Source organism: Carassius gibelio, chromosome B20 (assembly GCF_023724105.1).
Source record: "Carassius gibelio isolate Cgi1373 ecotype wild population from Czech Republic chromosome B20, carGib1.2-hapl.c, whole genome shotgun sequence".
Taxonomy (NCBI): Eukaryota; Metazoa; Chordata; class Actinopteri; order Cypriniformes; family Cyprinidae; genus Carassius; species Carassius gibelio.
The window spans coordinates 8,371,869-8,394,065 of record NC_068415.1 but is presented as its reverse complement, the minus strand read 5'-3'; the positions used below and the strand labels follow the sequence as shown (position 1 = coordinate 8,394,065).

Below are 22,197 nucleotides of genomic sequence, written 5' to 3'. Positions count from 1 at the left end.
ATACATGTTTCTCAGAAGACAAAATAAGTACAATTTACCTTGATTATCCAATTTAAAAAGTTTACACCCACTGTCTCTTAATGCATTTTGTAGCTTTCTTGAGCATCAGTGCATGTTTTTACCTTTTGTAATAGTTGTGCATGATCATATATATATATATATATATATATATATATGAATTATGATGTCAGCTTAACATCCCGATGGCATCGTCTATCGGCCCAGTCCTAGTGGATAAAGGCTCTGACCGTGGTTTGCTGGAGTCCCAAAGCCTTAGGAATGGCTTTATGTCACTTTCCAGACTAATACATGTCAACTATTTTGTTTCTCATCTGTTTTGGAATTTCTTCAGCTCGTGGCAGGATGTGTTGCTCTTTAAGCATGCTTCACTTAGTCAGACAGGTTAAGTGATTTCTTGATTCAACAGGTCTGACAGTAATCAGGCCTGGGTGTGGCTAGTTAAATTTAACTCTGCTTTCCAAAATAATGTGGTTAATCACAGTTCTTTCATAATTTAACAGAAGGGTGCAATTCATCATTTTAAAAACTGCATTTTGTATTTACTTGCATTATCTTTGTGTAATATTAGAATTAGTTTGATGATATGAATGTTTTAACTGTGACAAATATGCAAGAAAAAAAAACAGGAAGAGGGCAAAGACCTTTTTCATGCGTGTGTGTGTGTAAAAACACATTTAATTTTTTTCCCAAACTCAATTTAAAATGCAATTTATTCTTAAACTATTTTAGTTAGGCATAAGAGGGACTGTGTTAACAGTAGTGATGGGAGCAGGACATAACAGTGATTTAGTTCCAAATTGCTTGGCTATTTTTTTGTTCTTTATTTTAACGGTTCTTGCCCATTTTCTCTCTAAATGTAAAATAATTGGAACGGCCACTTTTTGCCCTGCAGCAACAACTATACTAGAAAGAAATACTTTTACTTATACTAAAAAGAAAATGAGCCACAATGTGGCTGCTGGAGTCTCTTTCAATATACTTATAAAACAGATATCCATTAAGATTGTCTTTTTCCCCCATGATGATATTCATAAACCTACTCACACTTAAGTCCAGGACATAGTGGCATTAGCATCTGTTATAAGCAATATTAGAAAGGAAAATCTGAACTTGTGAGCTAAAACATTTAATCTAATTCAGTTCTATTTACTTGATACGTGTTCTTGGTCTTGTTGTGAACAAATCTTCAGTACATGTTGTGCAACCCATAAAAATAAAAGTTTTTATTCATAATCTTTCATCAAGGTATGTTAACTTGATCTAGCTTCTGTTGTGGGTAATGCAGCCTTTGTAAAATCGAACCAGTAGTTAATGGAGTGATTTATTCACAACTTGAGAAGCACGTGTGCTTTATTGGATTCTAATACAACCATGGTCGTATTTATTGTACGGCATGCTTTAATTTAAGGTTGTTTTAGTTTAATTTTAAGCACCAGATGGAACATTATGGCTGGATATTTTTGGAAAATGGGCAATTCAATGAATGCTGAAATGATAATGCATAAAAGACTGCAAATGTCGATTTAGGCCTATATTATTGTTTGAACTCTCTCTCCTGCTGTGATTCTATGTCAAATGATTTATTATTGTAATCAGTGCAGCGATTCAATGATGTTACAAGAGACATCAAGTCTTCTAGAGCTGTCAAAGGGGAGGCTGGGGGATTTCCAACCTCAGCAGTTTCATCAGTTTTAGTTCTGGTTCATTTTCATGTTGAGCTCTTTATAAACTTGTATGTGCTGTTTTTCAACCTCAGGGGATTATGGGAGCCTGTGCACGGTTGCATGAAACTCCTTAAGTGAGGGTTTCCCAGAGGGAGAAAAAATCCCTGAGATAAGGGATTTCATTAAGAGCGTTGCAAGAAACCTCTTTAACTGTCACCCTTACCTAAGTGTTTATACTAAGCGTTTCACAGTAGTTTCTGACAACATACGGCGAAGATCGCTGAGGTTGCTATAGTTACTGCCTCTAACAGTAAACAGAACATAACGAACCACAAAGCCAAACCCTTGCTAAAATCACACTTTTATTAATATATTTTTGCTATGGAGAGCACAAACATAACAGAAAACAAAAAAATGTAAACCAAACTGGACAGAGGACGAAAAGGCAATTATTGTTTTCGTAAGTGGTTATAATAATAATAATAATAATAGTTCTAAGCCTTTCATCAACCATTCATCATCTCCAAGGGATCATTAAAAACACCCCTTGGTATTTCCTTCTCTTCAATTAACACTAAATCAGCCATCGTATTTTGAGTTTAAGTTGACTTAAGGGAGCTGTTTTGGTCCCTTAAATTTATTAAGGTGAAATGGTCACTAAGAACTTTGTAGCAACACTTAAGGGAACACTTAGATAATTAAGGGGAAAAACTTAATAATAGCCTTAAGTTCTTTAAGGAAACCCTTAGGGTTTTTTCTTGCAAGACCAAATTTCACTAAGGGTACCCTTAACCTTATATCTAAGGGATTTCTTAGCTTAAGGAGTTTCATGCAACCGGGCACTGAAGTGTATTGGATGGAACAATAAAAAATGTTGGGTTGTATGCATCGGTTGTTGATTTCGATTGAATTATTTTAAATAAGGTCTGTTAAGGTTTATATCATCATTTTAGACATTTTCTGTGAAGAAATGGGGTGAATTTTCAAGAAATGGGGTGAATTTTCATGTCATGCTGACAGTAGCGCACAAGTTTGTGTAAAACCTGACGATTGTGTTCTTCAGGAAGATTTGATAATGATCCGACACAAATTTGCTTGCGTAACCTAGAAATAATGCAGCACATTGTTAAAGATATTTTGTGTCAATATATCATTTTCCCCCAATTTTAACAGAAATAAAATATTTATTTCTAGGTTTAAATTGTTCTTTAAATGGTAGGTTTATTTTGTTTATTTATTTATTTTTGTTGTTTCTCCACAGAAGCCAAAGAAGCCCCCACCACCATCCAAAACCCCAGGTATGATATCTTTAACATAACATTTCACATCTGAAATATTGCTTTCAAACTCATTGTCATCAAATATCTTTCATTTGTTTATGCCTACCAGCGAAAAGGCTATTATTATCAGGCAGCTGACTTGATTTGATGGTTCTTTATAGTAGTACTTGAAGGCAACTTGCCAATAAGTCTGTATCAGTATGTGAGTTGATAATAGCTGGTGGTATTGATTTGAGCTGCTTCCTCTGTGGTTTTCAGAGAAGCGTGCTGCTGTGTGCTGAGAACATTAGAGGTGATGCCAGCTAAACTGGCGCATTCAATTATGCACTGAACACACAGCCCATGTCTGCCCACACATCAGTGGTGGCATATTGAAGGATTTGGACACTTCTTTCATAGTTCTTGATCAATTTTTAGCTTAAACTGCAGCAATGATAATGTTTTATTCATTCATTTGGAATATTTTATACATATATATATATATATATATATATATATATGAAAATATTACTGACCCCATAAAAAAATTCTGTGCAGCATGTTATATATACCACAAAGATTTATATGTATTTATTTTCATTAAGTTAAAAAAAGTTGCGTTATTTAATTGTTTGTTTACATTTAATTTTAATATTTGATTTGATTTGACAAAAAAAAAAATCTTATGTTATAATACAGCTGTGATATAATTCCATGGCAGCTTTAAAGTCATAAACACACTTGCTGTAAAATGGCATTGTAATTCTATTTTGGTTAATTTGCTAACCCGCTATGTAACATTGCTTTTTTATTTTGCCATATTTACATTCATAAATCGCTAAATATAGCAATTAAATTTTAAGGTTAGTAAGATATCCAAACATACATGATCAAATAATTGAAGGGGATTTGAATAGAAAGTTGATTGGAAAGTAACCCAGGTGATCAAGACATCACTTGTTTAACTGTAAATGGGCTTTAAGACTGATGCAACAACTAGTGTTAGTTGAGTGTCTGTCAGTGCAGATGTAAAGACTGACAATGCAGCTAAAGTTGTCAGTCCCTCACAGCTTTTGTCTGCAAAACATGCAAAAGAAAGGCGGATGTTGTTATGCATCAAAGGGCACCACATCATCCCAAATGCTTTATAGAAAGCTTGCATAGAGTGGTGCAAAGCTTAGGTCTGTCTCTCCAACCCACACAGGAAATGCAAGTCATTGACTGTACGTCTCTCATTCTCTTCATACGTCTGTCTCAGGAGTCACATTGTTCTTTTTTCTAGTGTGTCTAAAGCTGCTCTATCTTCAGCGTAGTATCTAAAAAAAAACATCAACTCAGTCAATATGCTTCGTTTCTCAGTTCTGAAACCAGAGGCCCCCAGTGCGGACAAGAAGCAACCGCAGCCACGGCCTGAAGATAAAGGTAAGAGAGGGCCAGCTGCCCGGGTCCTGCTATACCACAAATTCTTCTTGCCAGCTGTGGAGTCATAAAGAGCGAATGTCATAACGAATGAAAAAGCATACATTTATGTGTACAAGTGTAGTCCTTTATTGGATAATATGAAATAAATAGTATCTGTTAACAACCTGTTAATAGTTATGGATGGAGTCCACTTTTAAAATGTTTAATTTATTGTGGATTTATTTGTATTCATTCATTAGTTTTCTAAGCACTTTTCAAGAGCCTTCATAAGAGAGAACCTTTCTTGTACATTTATACATGCTTTCAATAAGGAACTGTTGCAATGCTGTCATTTCACTTTTATACCCAATCTTCACTACAGATAAGCACTGCGTCACAATGAAACTAGATTGCTAACGCCATAAGCTTTGTGCACAGCAACAGCTTGACTTCATAAACCTCACAATCTAGACAGCTTTGTTGATTTTTATAAGTAGATTAACCAATTAGATTATTACAACAACAAAAAAAATGTTTCTGTTACTTTTTTATTGTTATTATTTTAAACACTACTGTTGTTCAAAAGTTTGGGTTAGTATGGTTTATTAATTTTTGTTAAAGAAAAATATATATATTTATTTTTTTATTGTTATTTAATAATTTTATTCAGCAAGGATGTATTAAATTAATCTTTAGTGACAAAGACATTATTCATGATGTCATCATTCATGACAATTACTTTAAAAATGTATCATAGCTTACACAAAAACACACGGTTTATAAAAATGTTTCTTAAGCATTAAATTGACTTCTTACAATCATTTCTGAAGTATGATGTAACACTGGAGTAATGACTGATGGAAATTCAGTTTTACTATCACAGGAATTAATATTACATTTAAAAAAATATTAAAATATAAATCAGTTCATTTAAATTGTAATACTATTTCACAATATTACGGTGTTCACTGTATTTTTTATTAAACATATGCAGTCTTGGTGAGCAGAAGAGACTTCTTTCAAAATTATAAAATATCATACCAACCCTAAACTTTTGAACACCAGTGTAATAATGTTACAAGCTTTTCTGTTATTAGTGTTATAATAATCGTTGTACACACAAATAGTGATTTACTTCAGATGATATTGCGCGTGTTAAATGGCACTTGATCTGCATTGTCTGGGCCCTGTTGTCAATTTACAAAATGTATTTTTTCGTACTGTATTCTTTCATATATAAACAAAATAGACTGAAAATATACCAATATACTGGAAGTGAATATTATAAAATCAAGAGCTTATGAAATGGGATCAAATTGAAAGCAGGAAATCTGTATTGATTGTAAGTTGTTCATTTGTGGGGGCTATTAAGGTCATTTGATGGGTGTACTCTAAATACTGTTTATAATGTACTTCATGTTGTAGCTACTTTGTAGGAAAAATGTCATGCACTCTGACCAACTGTCTGTCTGAGTGTCTGCTTTTATGTGTGCATCAAAGACTTCCTGCCAAATATTTTCGCATATAAATGTCAGTCTACTGGAACATCTATCTGGTAATCTTTGCGATGTCTGAAAGCAGGACTTTGTGTTTATCAGATCGAAGTCTCTCTTATTTAGAGCAACTGTCACAAATTGAGCACAGGACTTGTGATGTGAATATCAGAAAGAGTGATTTATGTGACAAAAAAAAAACGACAACATTGAATTGAGAAGATAGAAGCAGATCGATGAAGCGCAAACATCCTGCAAAAATCTCTCCTGACCTAATTTGAGTCACGTCATTGTGAACACTTGTGAAAGTTTCTGATGTCATTTGGACCAGTTCAGTACATTTAGATGCACTACGCATTGGCTTCCGTTCTCATGACTTTCCACTGATTTATGAGATTGTGAGCTATCAGTTAAAACATACTGGCATCAGTCAATAGAGATCATTTTCAAATAATTGATGGTTGTATGAATGTCCATAAACAAGACTAATACTATTTCTATATTAACCTTATTACAATATCCTACATCTAGACAACTGACTACCATAACTTTGTAAGAGAGCATGTTTTGCATAAATCTTGTTTCTTGCTATGTCTGGGTAGACGTTTCATATATTTGTCCTTTGTTTCTCTCAAGTTGTCAAGCCCTTGCCAGAGAAACCAGCCAAACCTGCTGGCCCCATCGTGCCCCCGAAAAAGCCCGTGCCTCCAAACAAGGGACTGCTGCGTCCCTCCATCCACACAAAACGACCTGACTTGCCTCTCACACCGTCACCAGCCGCCAAGCAAGCTTTATCGTAATACATTTCTAGGTTTTAGAAGCATAGTTAAAATATTTGGTGTTTATTTCTTATGTATAATTTTGAATACAATATTTTATTAAAATGTGTATATTGTTAAATAATTAAATGAGATATATTTGCGTATTTAATGTGTACTTTAAATGTATACATACATGTGGTCCCACTTTATATTAGGTGGCCTTAACTACTATGTACTTACATAAAAAAAAATTATAATGTACTTATTGTGTTCATAATGTATTGTAAAACACTTTTGCTGCTATTGAGGTGGGATGGGGTTAGGTTAGGGACAGGGTTGGAGGTATGGGTAAGTTTAAGGGTGGGTTAAGGTGTAAAGTATGGGTCAACAGTGTAATTATAAATGTAATTACAGAAATTAAATACAGATGTAATTGCATGTAGTTTTAAAAATATATAAGTACAATGTAAAAACATGTATGTACACAATAAGTACATTGTACTAAATTATTAATTAAAATGTAAGTACATAGTAGTTAAGGCCACTTAATATAAAGTGGGTCCATACATGTATATGTAATGATAAGTGTTTCCCAGTGGATTGTTCTTTTTGCAATACTGGATAAAATATAGCAATGCTACACTGAGCTTGTTGCAGTGCATTATGAGATGCATTCAATACATTTTTTGTTTCTGCAAATGACAGGGTATATGTGTTACCTTACAGCTTTAATCAAAAATAGCTTTCTTATTAGTATTCTTTTTACTGTCTGCAACAGCATTTGCATTTAGAGTGTGTCAGTGGACATTGCAGCCAATTGTTCTAACTTTTCCTCATAAATCCCACAGGCAAAATGGAGAAGTTCCCATCATACGAACAAAACCAGAGAGCGAACCTGTACCCATTAAGCCAAAAACCATTGTGGACAGCAGTGAGAAGAATTCAGATATAGGTAGCTTGTTCTGATTTTGGTTTGTTAGTTCACACTACTTACACATGCAATAATAAAACATGTTAGCAATTATATGAATATTTTAACTCTGAGAGTTGAGAACCACCGGCACAGAGGCTATAATGTTAGTGTTTGGAATGGTTTTGGTTCTTATATGCTCAGTTTTTCACAACTCAATATGGTTTTTATGTTAAAATTACCTGTGAAAGATAAAGGAAGCTTGAAATTTAATTTAATTTTCATTTTATTTTGGGCTGTTAAAAGATGTCAGTTTTTTTATTATACATATTTTACACATTTGATGCTTAAATTATGTGTTGAATTAGTTCTTATGCATTACTTGGTAATAATGTGACAGCTAAAAGCATGTTTACATGTTAAAAACATCCACTTACAAGCACAATGGAGGATGTTCACCTTGTAGGCACCATAGGAAAAAATCTTAACATGACGAAAAGGAAAAACGGAAAACCAGAATTTAAGAAAAAAGAGAAAAAACAAGTATGGTGTTTGAGTAGATTCTCTGTTTGTGGACCCAAACATCAGGATGTTGCTTCAGTCTCAAAGGTTGACAAAAGGCACCAAAGCTGCTATAATCACATCGACTCGAAAGGTCATGATCATGTCACTGCAGCAGGCGTCTGGATTCCTTTTAGACACTTTCAGGAGGAGGAAAACAAGTTCAGTTTTGCCATTTCTGGATACGGGAAAGCATGAGACATTTTACACTTCTTGTAAATCTTTTGTATATAGTCACTGCTTTTTATAGTATTTACAAGAGCATGTGGTTCTTGTTTTGTGTGTCCAATCTCTAAGATATCATTCAAAGGGTGATTAATGGGTTAGAATTGTTAGGTAGGTAACAGTTTTAAGGTATCAAACTGACAACCATACCAAGATGACTTATTGGAAATATTTCAAATTTTGGCACAATCTTTGTATAACCATCATTATTCAATAATGATTTCTAATTTCCTGCACTGTTGGGTTTTTATCTAGACAAACTTACTTTATTACCACATATGAATTTTTTTGGCTCATATAACACTTAGAACTAATATTATAATTGAGCTGAGATTTGTCCTGTTTGACTGTGACTGAAGGCTGTTCTTGTGATTGTGTCTTCTTCCTGTAGTTAATCTCATAAGTTTTGACGATGTCTCCTCTTCCTCGGAGAAGTTATCCCACCCTACCGCACAGCGACCAAAGATGCCTGGCAAAAGACCGCCTGGACACAGAGGCCATTCTGTGAGTATAAAACGCACTTATCTCTCAGATCTCTCAGTTTAATGCTGAAAGACTAATGAAAATATCTGAGATATTAACATAAAAATGGATATTTATTTGTAAACAAAATAACATTTTATCAGAACATTACTTTTGCACATTCATTAAGTGCCATCCTTCCACTTAAAGATAAAACATATTGCACAAATGTTCATTAATTAATTGTTCAATAAATCTTCTCAAATGAATTTTGATTATGACAATATATATATATATATATATATATGTATATATATATATAATATATATTTTATGTGTAGGGGTGCATAACAAGACTATCAGGTAGTATTTTCTGCCTGGATAAAAAAAAAAGGCCTTACCAGTGACACCCCAGATGGGATGTGTGTCACGTATAGTGCTATTTGCGCTTCTCATGTTTTTGTAACGTCTTGCAGCCGAGCAAGGAGACTGGCGATAAAGCTGAGAAAATCGAGAAAGTGGATGAAGCTGACGTTGCACCTTCCACACAAAATTCGTTTAAGGTATCTCAAATATACAGCACACAATTCACATTCAAAAAAGAAGATACTGTGATTTATATGCAAGTTTATAAAAAACAAAAAAAAGGGCAAAGAAATGATGACTTTAATGACAATTTTTAGGGTGAGCTATTGCTTAATTCAAGAATCTTGTGGGCTTTCTGCAATATCTGAAACAAGTAATTAAATAGCTAACCGAAAGAATATGTAAAAGGTTCATTTCCCCAAGATATCTGTCTGATTAACTGTGACTCAATGAAAATACATCCCATGAAATTATATTCTCAAGGGTTTGTGAGAAAAACAGCATTTCTGATATGATCTCGGCTGACTGTCTGGCTCTTCTTTTTAAATGAGGCTTCAGTCCTGAGGACTTCTTTTATTATGTAGTGTTTTTATATTAAGCTTATGTGAAATGGACTGAACACACACAGTCTGGTTTCAAACAGATGGTACTCCTATTTGGACTAGCACAAGGTCAATCTTTTAAGAAATAAAGAGAAGAAAGGGATTGATTGTATGCCATTGATTGTACAGTATTATAGGAGTTATGTGTGGATGTCTTGTAGTTTTTGGAATGAATCTACGTCTCTTATATCTAAATATTAATATTATGCTTAGATGTAGTAAACTATGTATGATAATTAACATAATGATGTATTCTTTTATTCACTTTAATTATTGTCATACAAATCAAAATTTATGTGTTTTTGAAAAAATATATATTATAGAGTGATCTAAATTCAGAAAGCATTCTATTATATATGAATCACTCTGTGGACAAATGAACCCAGACCACCTCCTGAGTTTGGTGACCTTTTTTTGTGATATTTTTTTATTAATTTTTTTTTCCAGCGGTTTATTAATATTTGACATTTTTAGCCTGAGAAATGTTTGAAGTTTTCAACACTTAAAAACATGACCTCAGTCTCTCAGCTAGAAACACTTAAGGGATTTCCAAAACCTAACAGTTATATTCTTTGCTAAATTCATAGCACAGAGTATTTTTCATACAAATTGATATGCTGGATTTTGTTTTTTCTAGCAGACGTCTGTCTCATCAACCTTACCATCTACGGTGCCTAAAACCATTTCAGCAACCCAAATCACCCCTGAGCTCAAAGCAAAACTTGACAAGGAAGAGGAGAAAGCTTCTGAACTGGAGGAACTGAAGGCTCAGATAAAGGAGCTAGTGCTTTCTATGGAGTTACTGAAGACACAACAGTCGTAAGTGACCGTTTGGTTACAAGCAGCTTGGTTTTTGGTATTCTGTACTGGTCGAGTTATGTATAAAATATATCAAATGTAATGCACAAAAGATGTTTCCACATTTTACATTTCATTTCATTGAAGATAAAGTATTTAGAAATCACTTGTGAAATAAAGGATGAAAACCTGTTGATTTACGTAATTCTGAAATGTCTTTCATAACTTTGTAGGAGAGAACTTGGTGAACTCCGAAAAGAGCTGGATGATGAACGACTCAAACGGGTGGCCCTGCAGGTAAATCGATCTTTAAATCAGAATTGGTCTTTACGGCTTGTCAGAGTCTGTTAGTTTGATGTAAACGGATGTCAAGAGTGCTGTTTCTGAGGACAGTGAAATGCAGGCGGGATGCCTTGGGTTTGCTTCCGCACTCAGCAGGGTGAACGCGAGGGGTCTGACTCAGCTCTGAGTCTCCTGCTGCGTGTTTCTCACACTCACTGAACATAAAAACTAAGAGTACTTTACCTAAAGTCCACACCTGCTTGCATCTTAGATATATGGTGTCACCCAGGCCAAGGCATCAGTTGTGGTGATTGAGGTGATCTGAAATGTACCGTATTTTTCGGACTATAAGTCGCACTGGACTATAAGTCGCATTTATTTAGAACCAAGAGCCAACATTACCGTCTACAGCCGCGAGAGGGCGCTCTATGCTGCTCAGTGGTAGACTACAGGAGCACTGAGCAACATAGAGCGCCCTCTGGCGGCTAAAGACGGTAATGTTTTCTCTTGGCTCTTGGTTCTAAATAAATGCAACTTGTAGTCCGGTGCAACTTGTATGTTTTTTTCCTCATAATGACGTATTCTTGGCTCATTTCTCTCGATTCATGTCAAATTAATTTTGATAAGTCGCACCTGACTATAAGTCGCAGGACCAGTCAAACTATGAAAAAAAGTGCAACTTATAGTCTGGAAAAAACGGTAACACATTATTTATTTACCAAATTTTTTTGACTTTAATTAGTGGCATTTTCTAAACCACCTAACCAACACCATTTTGTATACTTTTTTCCTTATTTTATATATTTTTTTAATTACAATAAACATACATATTACATTACCGTATTTTCCGCACTATAAGGTGCACTGGATTATAAGGCGCACCTTCAATGAATGGCCTATTTAAGAAATGTTTTCATATATAGGGCACACCAGATTATAAGGCGCATAGAATAGAAGATACTGCAGTCAAACGTCTGACTGGGTTTGCGTTATGCATCCACTAGATGGAGCTGTGCTAAAGGGAATGTCAACATTTTGACAGAGCGCCTTGATCCATATATAATTGTGTAGAGCCCTTTGAAGCTGCACTGAAACTGTAATTTTGAACTCCACCAATGGATCCTCTGCAGCATTGGTCTCAAACTCCTTTCCTGGAGGGCCACAGTTCTGCACAGTTGAGCTCCAACCCTAATCAGACACACCTGATCCAGCTAATCAGAGTCTTCAGGATCACTAGAAACTTTTCGGACTATAATTCGCACCTGAGTATAAGTCGCATCAGTCCAAAAATAGGTCATGATGAGGAAAAAAAACATATAAGTCGGACTGGACTATAAGTCGCATTTATTTAGAACCAAGAACCAAGAGAAAACATTACCGTCTACAGCCACGAGAGGGCGCTCTATGATTTCAGTGTAGGCTACAGAAGCACTCAGCAGCATAGAGCGCCCTCTCGCAGCTGTAGACGGTAATGTTTTCTCTTGGTTAATTTCTCTCGGGTCAAATTAATTTTGATAAATAAGTCGCACCTGTCTATAAGTCGCAGGACCAGCCAAACTATGAAAAAAAGTGCGACTTATAGTCCGGAAAATATGGTAATCCAGAAAAATACCAGTCTTGGAAAGCTAAAAGCTGTGTTTGTAATAAACAAATCCATCATAAAGACATTTTTAACTTTTAAACCATTGCTTACAGCAGATTTCTCTATCCATAATATTGCCTTTTCCAGTGGAGTAAGTTGTTTCCAAGAGATGCACAGATCAAGCACTGTTTACAAGCAAAAACAGTCAAAACAAATATGTCTGTGGATTTTGATGTGAGAGAACTATAGGGCATGGCCTTTTTCAACTGAGGAAGCGCTCTCATTTTGACATCGCCCATTCAGAGGATCCATTTGTTATGCGAATGATGTAACACTAAGTTTCTCCAAATCTGTTCTGATGAAGAAATACCCTCAGCCCATCCAAGATATAGATGAGTTTAAAAACATTTTCAGCTAACATTCAATTTTGGCTGAACTACTCCGTTTCAAACAGGTTTGTAGTGCAAACAAAAGTTTACCATGTTAAGGAAAATTATGTCTGCTTATTTACAGATTGAGATAGAAAAAGTAAAGAAGATTGTACAATCAACATGAAATAAAATCTGGCGTCCTGAACTGGACTAATGGCTCCGCTGTCGCATCACGAGTGGAAAGTGACCTGCAGATGGAGGGATGGATATGGTTCACATCACACTCACTGATTCACTCCACAAATCTTAAGATTCAAATATTTGCACATGATAAGGTCTTTTCTGGGTTTAGAAAAGTGTAATTATGACAGATGTATATGTTTGTTTTCCTCTTCCTCCTTTTTTTTTTTTTTGCCAACAAAAAACGATTGAGGCCTTACCTTACTACTGTGCTGGATATGTGGTCTGTGCACTTGAGAAGTGCAGTGGATTATGCATTCAATACTACTGAGTCTGTATACATGTTGGGGGATTATGTTGTTTCCTTGTTTTTTTATGACATGGGTTAGTTTTTAAAAAAAAAGATCTTTTGATCTCAGCAATATTCTGTCTATATTAGCCTCTTTAGATGATTATCAAATGAATGACATACTCTTGTTTCCATATTGGTGATATATTCTGATTATGTTGAAAAGGGAGAACATTTCTTATTTCTATCCAGGGTAACACTATTGTGCCTGATAAGATTTTTTTACAAGTGTTAATACTGGGAGCTCTCATGTTATATAAATATATATGTGAATACTTAGATCTATAGTGTGATATATTTTTATGGTCTGTTGATTGTGGCATCATACAAATGTATTGGATTTGTGTATCCTTGTTTGATTTAAAACATCCACACTTCAACATGCGGTGCCATTTCACCATACGAATGGCAAGAAATCCATTTCACAATTTAAGCTGCTCTGATTGCTGGTGGGTTTGTTCTGGAGTTATGCCCCATGAACATACAAAATTGTAGTGTGCCCGTTCCTCAGGCCTCTTAACCCTTAAGCTGGAAATCAATTTTTTAAAGCATTCCTGCCCAAGTATTGTTTGTTTGTCTCTGTGTGAAAGTGGAGTTGCTAATGCAGTAGGATGACAGGTTGACCCCTAAAGCAATAAAAAGACATGTTTGGTTTCCAAATGTCAGATGATTATGTTCATGTTCCTTTGCAGCAACTTTAAAGGATCTGTGAAAGTGCATTGGAAATGAGTCATCTTTGTTGTCTGAAATTTGGTAGAACGCATTCCATTTTATAGTCTTAAGATCTGTTGTGCACATTCAGCATTTATCAAAATTATTTTGTTTACATGATTGCAAAGTGAATTGCTTGAGCTGAGATTTATTTCCCCAAACTAAATAAATATCACGTTTATTTACAGAGAGTGTTTTGGTCTCTGTGAGTTGGCACAATGTTTTTTAATGTTCTTGAGGTCTCCCATACTCACCCAGGCTATATTTATTGGCTAAGAATTGCAGTAAAATAGTTTGCGTCAAAATTTTAATTCATTTTTGTTTCTCATTAATCTACACTCCATACCTCATAATGACAAAGTGAAAACAGAATTTTAGAAATGTCTGTAAATTTACTAAAAAGCAAAAACACATTTACATAAGTATTCAGATCCTTTACAACAACACTTGGAATTTAGCTCGAGTCAAGTCACCTTTATTTATATAGCGCTTTAAACAAAATTCATTGCGTCAAAGCAACTGAACAACATTAATTAGGAAAACAGTGTGTCCATAATGCAAAATGACAGTTAAAGGCAGTTCATCATTGAATTCAGTGATGCTATAATTCAGCTCATCTCAGTTTAAACAGTATCTGTGCAATCACTTGCTATCAATTCAACGATATCGCTGTAAATGAAGTGACCCCAACTAAGCAAGCCAGAGGCGACAGCGGCAAGGAACCGAAACTCCATCCGTGACAGAATGGAGAAAAAATCTTGTGAGAAACCAGGCTCAGTTGGGGGCCAGTTCTCCTCGGTGACTGCAGTGACCCTATGATCTGGACACAGACTGGATCTGGTACCTTGGAATAAGAGAGAAACAGACTAATATTAGCGTAGATGCCACTCTTCTAATGATGTAGCAAGTATATCAGGTGTTGTGGGAAGTGTTCCCGGTTTCTGGTTTACCTAATTAATGAAGTCTAAAAATCCTTTAATAACAGATTTGGATATTAGAAGCACATTAGTTTGTTATGTGTAAGCCAGGTTAAAGAGATAGGTCTTTAATCTAGATTTAAACTGCAAGAGTGTGTCTGCCTCCCTAACAATGTTAGTTAGGTTATTCCAGAGTTTAGGTGCCAAATAGGAAAATGATCTGTCTGAATATCTTTTGATATTCTAGGTATTATAAGAGTTTTAAGAACGCAGCGGACGAGGAGGATTATAATGTAACAAGAGCTTGTTTGTTCAAATACTGAGGTGCTAAACTATTCAGGGCTTTATAAGTGATAAGTAATATTTTAAAATCTATATACAATGTTTGATAGGGAGCCAGTGCAGTGTTGACAGCACCGGGCTAATATGGTCATACTTCCTGGTTCTAGTAAGACCTAACTGTAGTTTATTTACTAAGTGTGCAGAACAACCACCCAATAAAGCATTACAATAATCTAACCTTGAGGTCATAAATGCATGGATTAACATTTCTGCATTTGACATTAAGAGCATAGGCCATAATTTAGATATATTTTTTAGATGGAAAAATGGCAGTTTTACAAATGCTAGAAACATGGCTTTCTAAGTAAAGATTGCTATCAAATAGCACACCTAGCTTCCTAACTGATGACGAAGAATTGACAGAGCAACCATCAAGTCTTAGACAGTGTTCTAGGTTATTACATTCAGAGTTTTTAGGTCCTATAATTAACACCTCTGTTTTTTCTAAATTTATCAGGAAGAAATTACTTGTCATCCAGTTTTTTATATCGACTATGCATTCCATTAGTTTTTCAAATTGGTGTGTTTCACCGGGCCGTGAAGAAATATAGAGCTGAGTATCATCAGCATAACAGTGAAAGCTAACACCATGTTTCCTGATGATATCTCCCAAGGGTAGCATGTAAAGCGTGAAGAGTAACTGCCTAGTACTGAGCCTTGAGGTACTCCATACTGCGCTTGTGATTGATATGATACCTCTTCATTCACTGCTACGAATTGATGGCGGTCATATAAGTACGATTTAAACCATGCTAACGCACTTCCATTAATGCCAACAAAGTGTTCAAGTCTATGCAAAAGAATGTTGTGGTCAATAGTGTCGAATGCAGCACTAAGATCCAATAGAACTTATAGAGAGATATAACCACGATCAGATGATAAGAGCAGGTCATTTGTAACTCTAAGGAGAGCAGTCTCAGTACTATGATACAGTCTAAATCCTGACTGGAAATCATCACATATATCCTTTTTCTCTAAGAAGGAATAATTGTGATGATTCTACCTTTTCTAGTATCTTGGACAGAAAAGGGAGATTCGAGATTGGTCTATAATTAACTAGTTCTTTGGGGTCAAGTTGTGTTTTTTTTAATGAGAGGCTTAATAACAGCCAGTTAGAAGGTTTTGGGGACATATCCTAATGACAATGAGGAATTAATAATAGTCAGAAGGAGATCTATGACTTCTGGAAGCACCTCTTTTAGGAGCTCAGATGGAATAAGGTCTAGCATACATGTGGTTGGTTTAGATGATTTAACAAGTTTATACAATTCTTCCTCCCCTATAGTAGAGAATGAGTGGAACAGTTCCTCAGGGGCTCTTTAATGCACTGTCTGATGCGATACTCTAGCTGATGGCTGAATAGTTACAATTTTATCCTTAATCGTATAGATTTTAGAAGTGAAGTAGTTCATAAAGTCATTACTGCTGTGATGTTGGGATTAATTAATTAAATTGATTGGACATGATTTGGAAAGGCACACACCTTTTTTTTATTTTTTTATAAAAGGCCTCACAGCTGACAATTCATATCAAAGGAACAGCCTGGAGAGCTCAGAATTGCTCTGCTCATCATCTGCAGAGTACCATTCCAAAAGTAAAGTGTGCTGGTAGAACCCTTATTCAGTGGCAGGGACTGGGAGACTGGTCAGGGTTTAGGGCAGGGGTGACCAACCCTGCTCCTGGCGATCAACTGTCCTGTAAAGTTCAGCTCTAATCCTAATCAAGCACACCTGAAACAACTAATTAAGATCCTCAGGCTCACTTAAAAATTAAAGGCAGGTGTGTTTGATTAGGGTTGGAGCCAAACTTTGCAGGACAGTCGATGGCCAGGAGCAGTGTTGGGCACCCCTGGTTTAGGGGAAGCTGAATGGAGCAAAGTACAGGGATATCCTCAATGAAAACGTGTTCCACAAGGCTCAGGACCTCAGAAAGGTTCATGACAATGACACGAAGCACACAGTCAAGGCAACAGAGGGGTGGGTTAGGGACAACTCTGTGAATGTTTTAAAGTGGCCCAGCCAGAGCCCTGACTTGAACCCTATCGAACGTCTCTGGAGAGACCTGAAAATGGCTGTCCACTGAGGGGTGGCTAGGGGACAACTCTGTGAATGTTCTAGACTGGCCCTGCCAGAGCCCTGACTTGAACCCTATCAAATGTCTCTGGAGAGACCTGAAAATGGCTGTCCACTGACGGTCCCCTTCCAACCTGACCAAGCTTGGGAGGATTTGCAAAGAAGAATGGTAAAAATTCCCCCATATTTGGGGCATCATTTATAAAGTGTTCATGCGTGGATTTGATCTTAGAGTGTGCATACACTTAAGTCCATGCCAATTCTCAACTGGCTATGACGTGGAAAAGTGCTTCGTCTCTTGTCAGGGTCTGAGCACATGTACATACATTTTCTTGTTTGAGATCTGCAGGTTTTTGAGAATGTATGCTATTCTTGCAGCTCGCTGTTCTAAATTAAAGGATTTGGATGATGACTGGTGATTTTTTACATACAAACGACACCTTATTAATGTTATTAACCAGCAGAAAGCTGAAACCATTCATTTGAATGTACTGTAAGTTCAAGATCACTTGCGATTCATATAGATTTCACATCTGAAAGATGCGTATGTGCATTGCATGTACGTTAATTTTAGGAATCACATAAAATACCATACCCATATTTGAGAGATTTTATATTTGAAATCAATCAATCAAAGTGCAATTTAGATAAAATATATTTGATGTTGCCCTCATTAATTGTAATAGTGGTGAAGGTACTTGAACTGATTTTCATTTTATTATTTTAAACTTTAATTAACTGAATAAACACTGAAAATAACTTGAAATATCTGAATTAATCTCTCAGTTGGTGCCAATTCATCGTTTCACTTGACTAGACTTACAAATCAAAATCCATTAAGCTTAATGTGAGCAGGTCATGTTTACATAGCCTTTTAGCTCCCTGATTGACATATTAAATTAGATCAGAAAGGACATTTATAGAGATTTCATAATTATGTATTTACACAGGTCACGAATGGCAGGAAACTATTGGTAACTCTCCAAACAGATCTCAACATGCTGAGAGTCATGCTGTGAAAGACACACATTTCCATCTGCCGAGCTGATCAGAGCCAGTTAACATTTCCATAACAGTCAGTCTCTGCAGCACCAGGAGAGAGCATGCCCTTCCAGATTATACTCAGTGCTGTGTTTTTACCACAGATAAACCCAATCCACCACTGATCTTATGTAACAAAGCCAGACAGTTATCAGGATTGTCTTGTCAGGTCAACTATAGATGACCCGTCTGAAATAGCTGCAGCCATTCAACCAAGTCAAGTATTTATAAAATGCTTTATACAGTACAAATAGTTTCAAAGCAGTGATAATAATAAAAAAAATGACAACAACAGTGATTCAATTAAGCAAACAAACTCTGACAGCTCAGACATTAAACACAGACAAAAAGAAACAGACAAGTCTAACCTAGTACCAGAGATGGGGACTCGAGTTTGAGACTCGGACTCGAGTGCGACTTAAGTCGCACAAACAGTGACTTCAGACTCGACTTGAGACTCGTCCTCGAAAGACTTCAGACTCGACTCGGACTCGAGCTCCTGGACTCGTGAACAATGTTAATTTTTCGTAAACGTCAGATGAGCTCGCTGTTAGAGTTGTGACGTTCGCGAACGAACCGATTCTTTTGAACGGCTCATAAACATGAACGATGGGAGGCGAGTCACGGCTGGAGGGGAGCCGTTCTTTCTGTCGCTCTTTTTTCCTATGCGTGTTTCAGAGCGCGTGTTTCACACAGATGCACACAAATGAGCTCCTCCGCGAGACAGAACAGTTATAGGGGGGGGGGGGGGGGGCGCACCCAGCGCAGGCCAACCCTTTATAGCGTGATGATATTAGTTATTAGTTGTGCATGCATCCTTCACGTTAGTACTCCAGTGGAAAAAAACCTGCGTGCCTCTGTCATTGGGTAGGAGCGGAGCCATGACATTTTGCACAGATATTCATTGCAGCCCACTTTGTTATTGTTCATTGACTTGAAGGGGCTGATGTCCTATTTGCAAAGTTTACAGTAGTAATAGTATGTAGACATTTCCATTTTATTTATTCTAATTTTATCTACTTTAAATATTTTTGGTTCTCTATCAAAATGTTCTTGTGTGATAACAATGTTCTTGTGTTGAAGTGTTTGTAGTAAAAGCTGTTTTGCACAGAAATTCATTGCAGCTGGCTTTGTTTTTGATGTTTATTTGTGAGTAGGTATTGTATGAATAACATAAGTCAGCGTAGCTTTGTTCATTCTTAAGCCAGACAAGAGGTGTGCAGCTATACAGCCAGGACAGACAGAAGGCCATTACTGAATCTATAAATGCAAAATACAGATATTAACTTAAAAGTAAAGCATTCTTGGTGTTTTTGTCATGTTGCAATAGCCTGTTTACACTGATTATATACCAAAATCAAAGTTGATATTGTATGCTAATAAATAGAGTTGTCATAATAACATATTACATGCTTTGAATTCCTTATATATAGCTATGCAGTGTTCTAAGCAGCTTGGATGGGTCGCTGTACGTGATGCAACATTTATTATAACCAGAGACTTAATATAATAAAGAGACTTGAGACTTGACTTGGACTCTAGCTCAGAGACTTGAGACTTGACTTGGACTCTAGCTCAGAGACTTGAGACTTGACTTGGACTCTAGCTCAGAGACTTGTGAGCATCTCTGCCTAGTACACATAGCAAGGGTTTGTTTTTGTTTTTAAATCACATATAGAAGGAATCAAAAGTGGATAGAAAAGAAATAAAGTAGATAGGGTCAAATTATTATTTTTATTATTAAAAGTAGATTATAGAGAATATATTATGTTAATGTTAGAGGGTCTAGTTTTTATATAATAAAAGAAAACAAGTAGAGAATAAAAACAGAAATAGAATATTTGCATTTAGTCTAATTTTTAAAAAGCTGAATTGTTTATTTGAGACTTTCTTAAGGTAAAATCTGGTAAATGTGATAACACTCAGTAACGAACAGAATTTGATTTTAAATGTTTATATTGCTTGCGTACAGACACTTTCTTATTGATAATAAAAAAAAGTTTAATCAAATTACCAAATATATTTCTTCATTATTAGAAAATGTCAAATAATTAAGAAAAAATAATTTGTGTTAAGGAGTCAAATCTTAGTGCAATGATGCTGCCACAACTTGGTGAAAGAATTGCTTCATTTAGTAAGTCAGCTGACATCTCATTAACTCGAGTCTTGGCACTCTCATAGAGTTGCTTTGTGCTGTTTCCTAGAAAGACTTTCTTGAACCAAACTTGTGACTATCAATGGTGGCCATTAATTTGTGCTGTAATGTGCACCCCTTTCTTTGGTTGTGGCAATAATCATAGCGATGGTTTCTCTTGAGGCCTTTTTCACATCTATGGTGTGTGGTAATGCACCATTTAAATAGGAAGAATTAAAATTTCTCATAAATGGGAACAGTTTCTGGTAAACTCATGATGGAGCACGAAAAAAAAAGAATATATGAAAGAAGAATATACGGTACGGATACGGCTTTTGTGTCTGATTTTGCCAGTGTCACCAAAATGTAAAAAAAATAAATAAAATTCTGCGTGTGAGCCATCTTTTTTTTTTAATACCAGGAAAAAAGCTTCTTGAATTTCAGACTTTTGAATACCACTGCAATGAATGTGTCTTTGAATGTGCTTCAGCTCCAGATTGAAGTAATTTTGGAAATTCATAGCTTAATAAATCATTTATAATAGTCACAGAAGGTACACTGTTGAATAGCAGTTTATCTTAGTAAATGGAATCATGCATCTAAATGTGTCATTCTAACCATTTACAATTTGAAGTGACGTGACATTCAGCCAAGTACGGTGACCCATACTCAGAATTTGTGCTCTACATTTAACCCATCAAAAGTGCACACACACAGCAGTCACACACACACACACACACACAGCAGTGAACACACATCCGGAGCAGTGGGTATTTCTAGTACATATATATGTAAATTCAATTATTTTTAATATTGCCTTTATATAGTTATTTACTGAAGATTGAATAGTCTTCTTAAATAAATTTTTTGTGTGAGTTTCATCCTTTTGTGGAAGCAGATGAGAAAATGCTATTTAAGCTCTCTTAAATCTGCCTTTTTATTTGTCATTGGCTACAGATATATCCAAATACTATATGTGTGAATCTGCTAATGCATTTCTCTGATATTTTGCCAACACTTCAAGCTGCTATTAAAGGTGCAAATGGACCTTGCTGCTCATACAGTCCTCTGTCCTCTTTGTCCTCTTTGTCCTCCGGCTGTGACTTTTTCACACAAGTTGCACAAAACTAAAAATTTCATTTTACTAACATACTTTTTCAAACAATGTGTTTTTATAGTTTAACATAAAGTGTAACGCAAACTTATGTTTTTGTTGTTGTTTTAGGGTTTTAATTTCAGGTTTTTTTCAGATTTATGAAGTGATTACAAAAAGATATCCAAACATGCTTAATCACATTTTTTTTTTTTCAAAACAGCCTTTACATTCTCTAAACCGTAAATTCAAATGTCACTGCTGTTTGCTGGAACATCAAAACTCTATTGCGTGTCTGCAAAATCTAGTAACTGACACAAAACTTTAAATGTGTCAGTGATTTTGCCAGTTTCACCAAAATTAAAGTATTTTTGTCATCTTGTGAGCCATCATGTTCAGTTAAAATGGAATGTACTGTACAAATATAAATGTATTTATACAGTTTACTGTTGTAGCTGCTACTGTTTATGGTTGTGAAATTCCCCTTGTTCAAAAATGGTAGCGATTGTGCTGGGGAAAAAACTCCATACAATATATACTGTATGCTTTCAAACTTGACTGATTGACTATTTCAATACAATGGCAAATAGGGTTGCTAAG

The 22,197-nt window shown here is 35.6% G+C and overlaps 1 protein-coding gene across 5 annotated transcripts in view; it reads left to right on the top strand.

The window, feature by feature from the left end:
• The window catches only part of LOC127983990 (CD2-associated protein), a 56,550-nt gene extending 42,365 nt beyond the window's left edge, over nucleotides 1–14,185 (top strand). For 3 of the 5 annotated variants that reach the window (XM_052586438.1, XM_052586436.1, XM_052586440.1), the window contains 9 exons: nucleotides 2,947–2,983; nucleotides 4,304–4,366; nucleotides 6,475–6,634; nucleotides 7,448–7,551; nucleotides 8,687–8,799; nucleotides 9,234–9,320; nucleotides 10,363–10,544; nucleotides 10,757–10,820; nucleotides 12,901–14,185. In XM_052586438.1, the coding sequence (XP_052442398.1) occupies nucleotides 2,947–2,983; nucleotides 4,304–4,366; nucleotides 6,475–6,634; nucleotides 7,448–7,551; nucleotides 8,687–8,799; nucleotides 9,234–9,320; nucleotides 10,363–10,544; nucleotides 10,757–10,820; nucleotides 12,901–12,942 (852 nt within the window). In that variant the 3' untranslated portion in view covers nucleotides 12,943–14,185. The remainder of the gene's footprint in view (nucleotides 1–2,946; nucleotides 2,984–4,303; nucleotides 4,367–6,474; nucleotides 6,635–7,447; nucleotides 7,552–8,686; nucleotides 8,800–9,233; nucleotides 9,321–10,362; nucleotides 10,545–10,756; nucleotides 10,821–12,900) is intronic. The other 2 variants (XM_052586437.1, XM_052586439.1) reach the window with 1 other exon arrangement.
• Nucleotides 14,186–22,197: the final 8,012 nt, after the last annotated feature.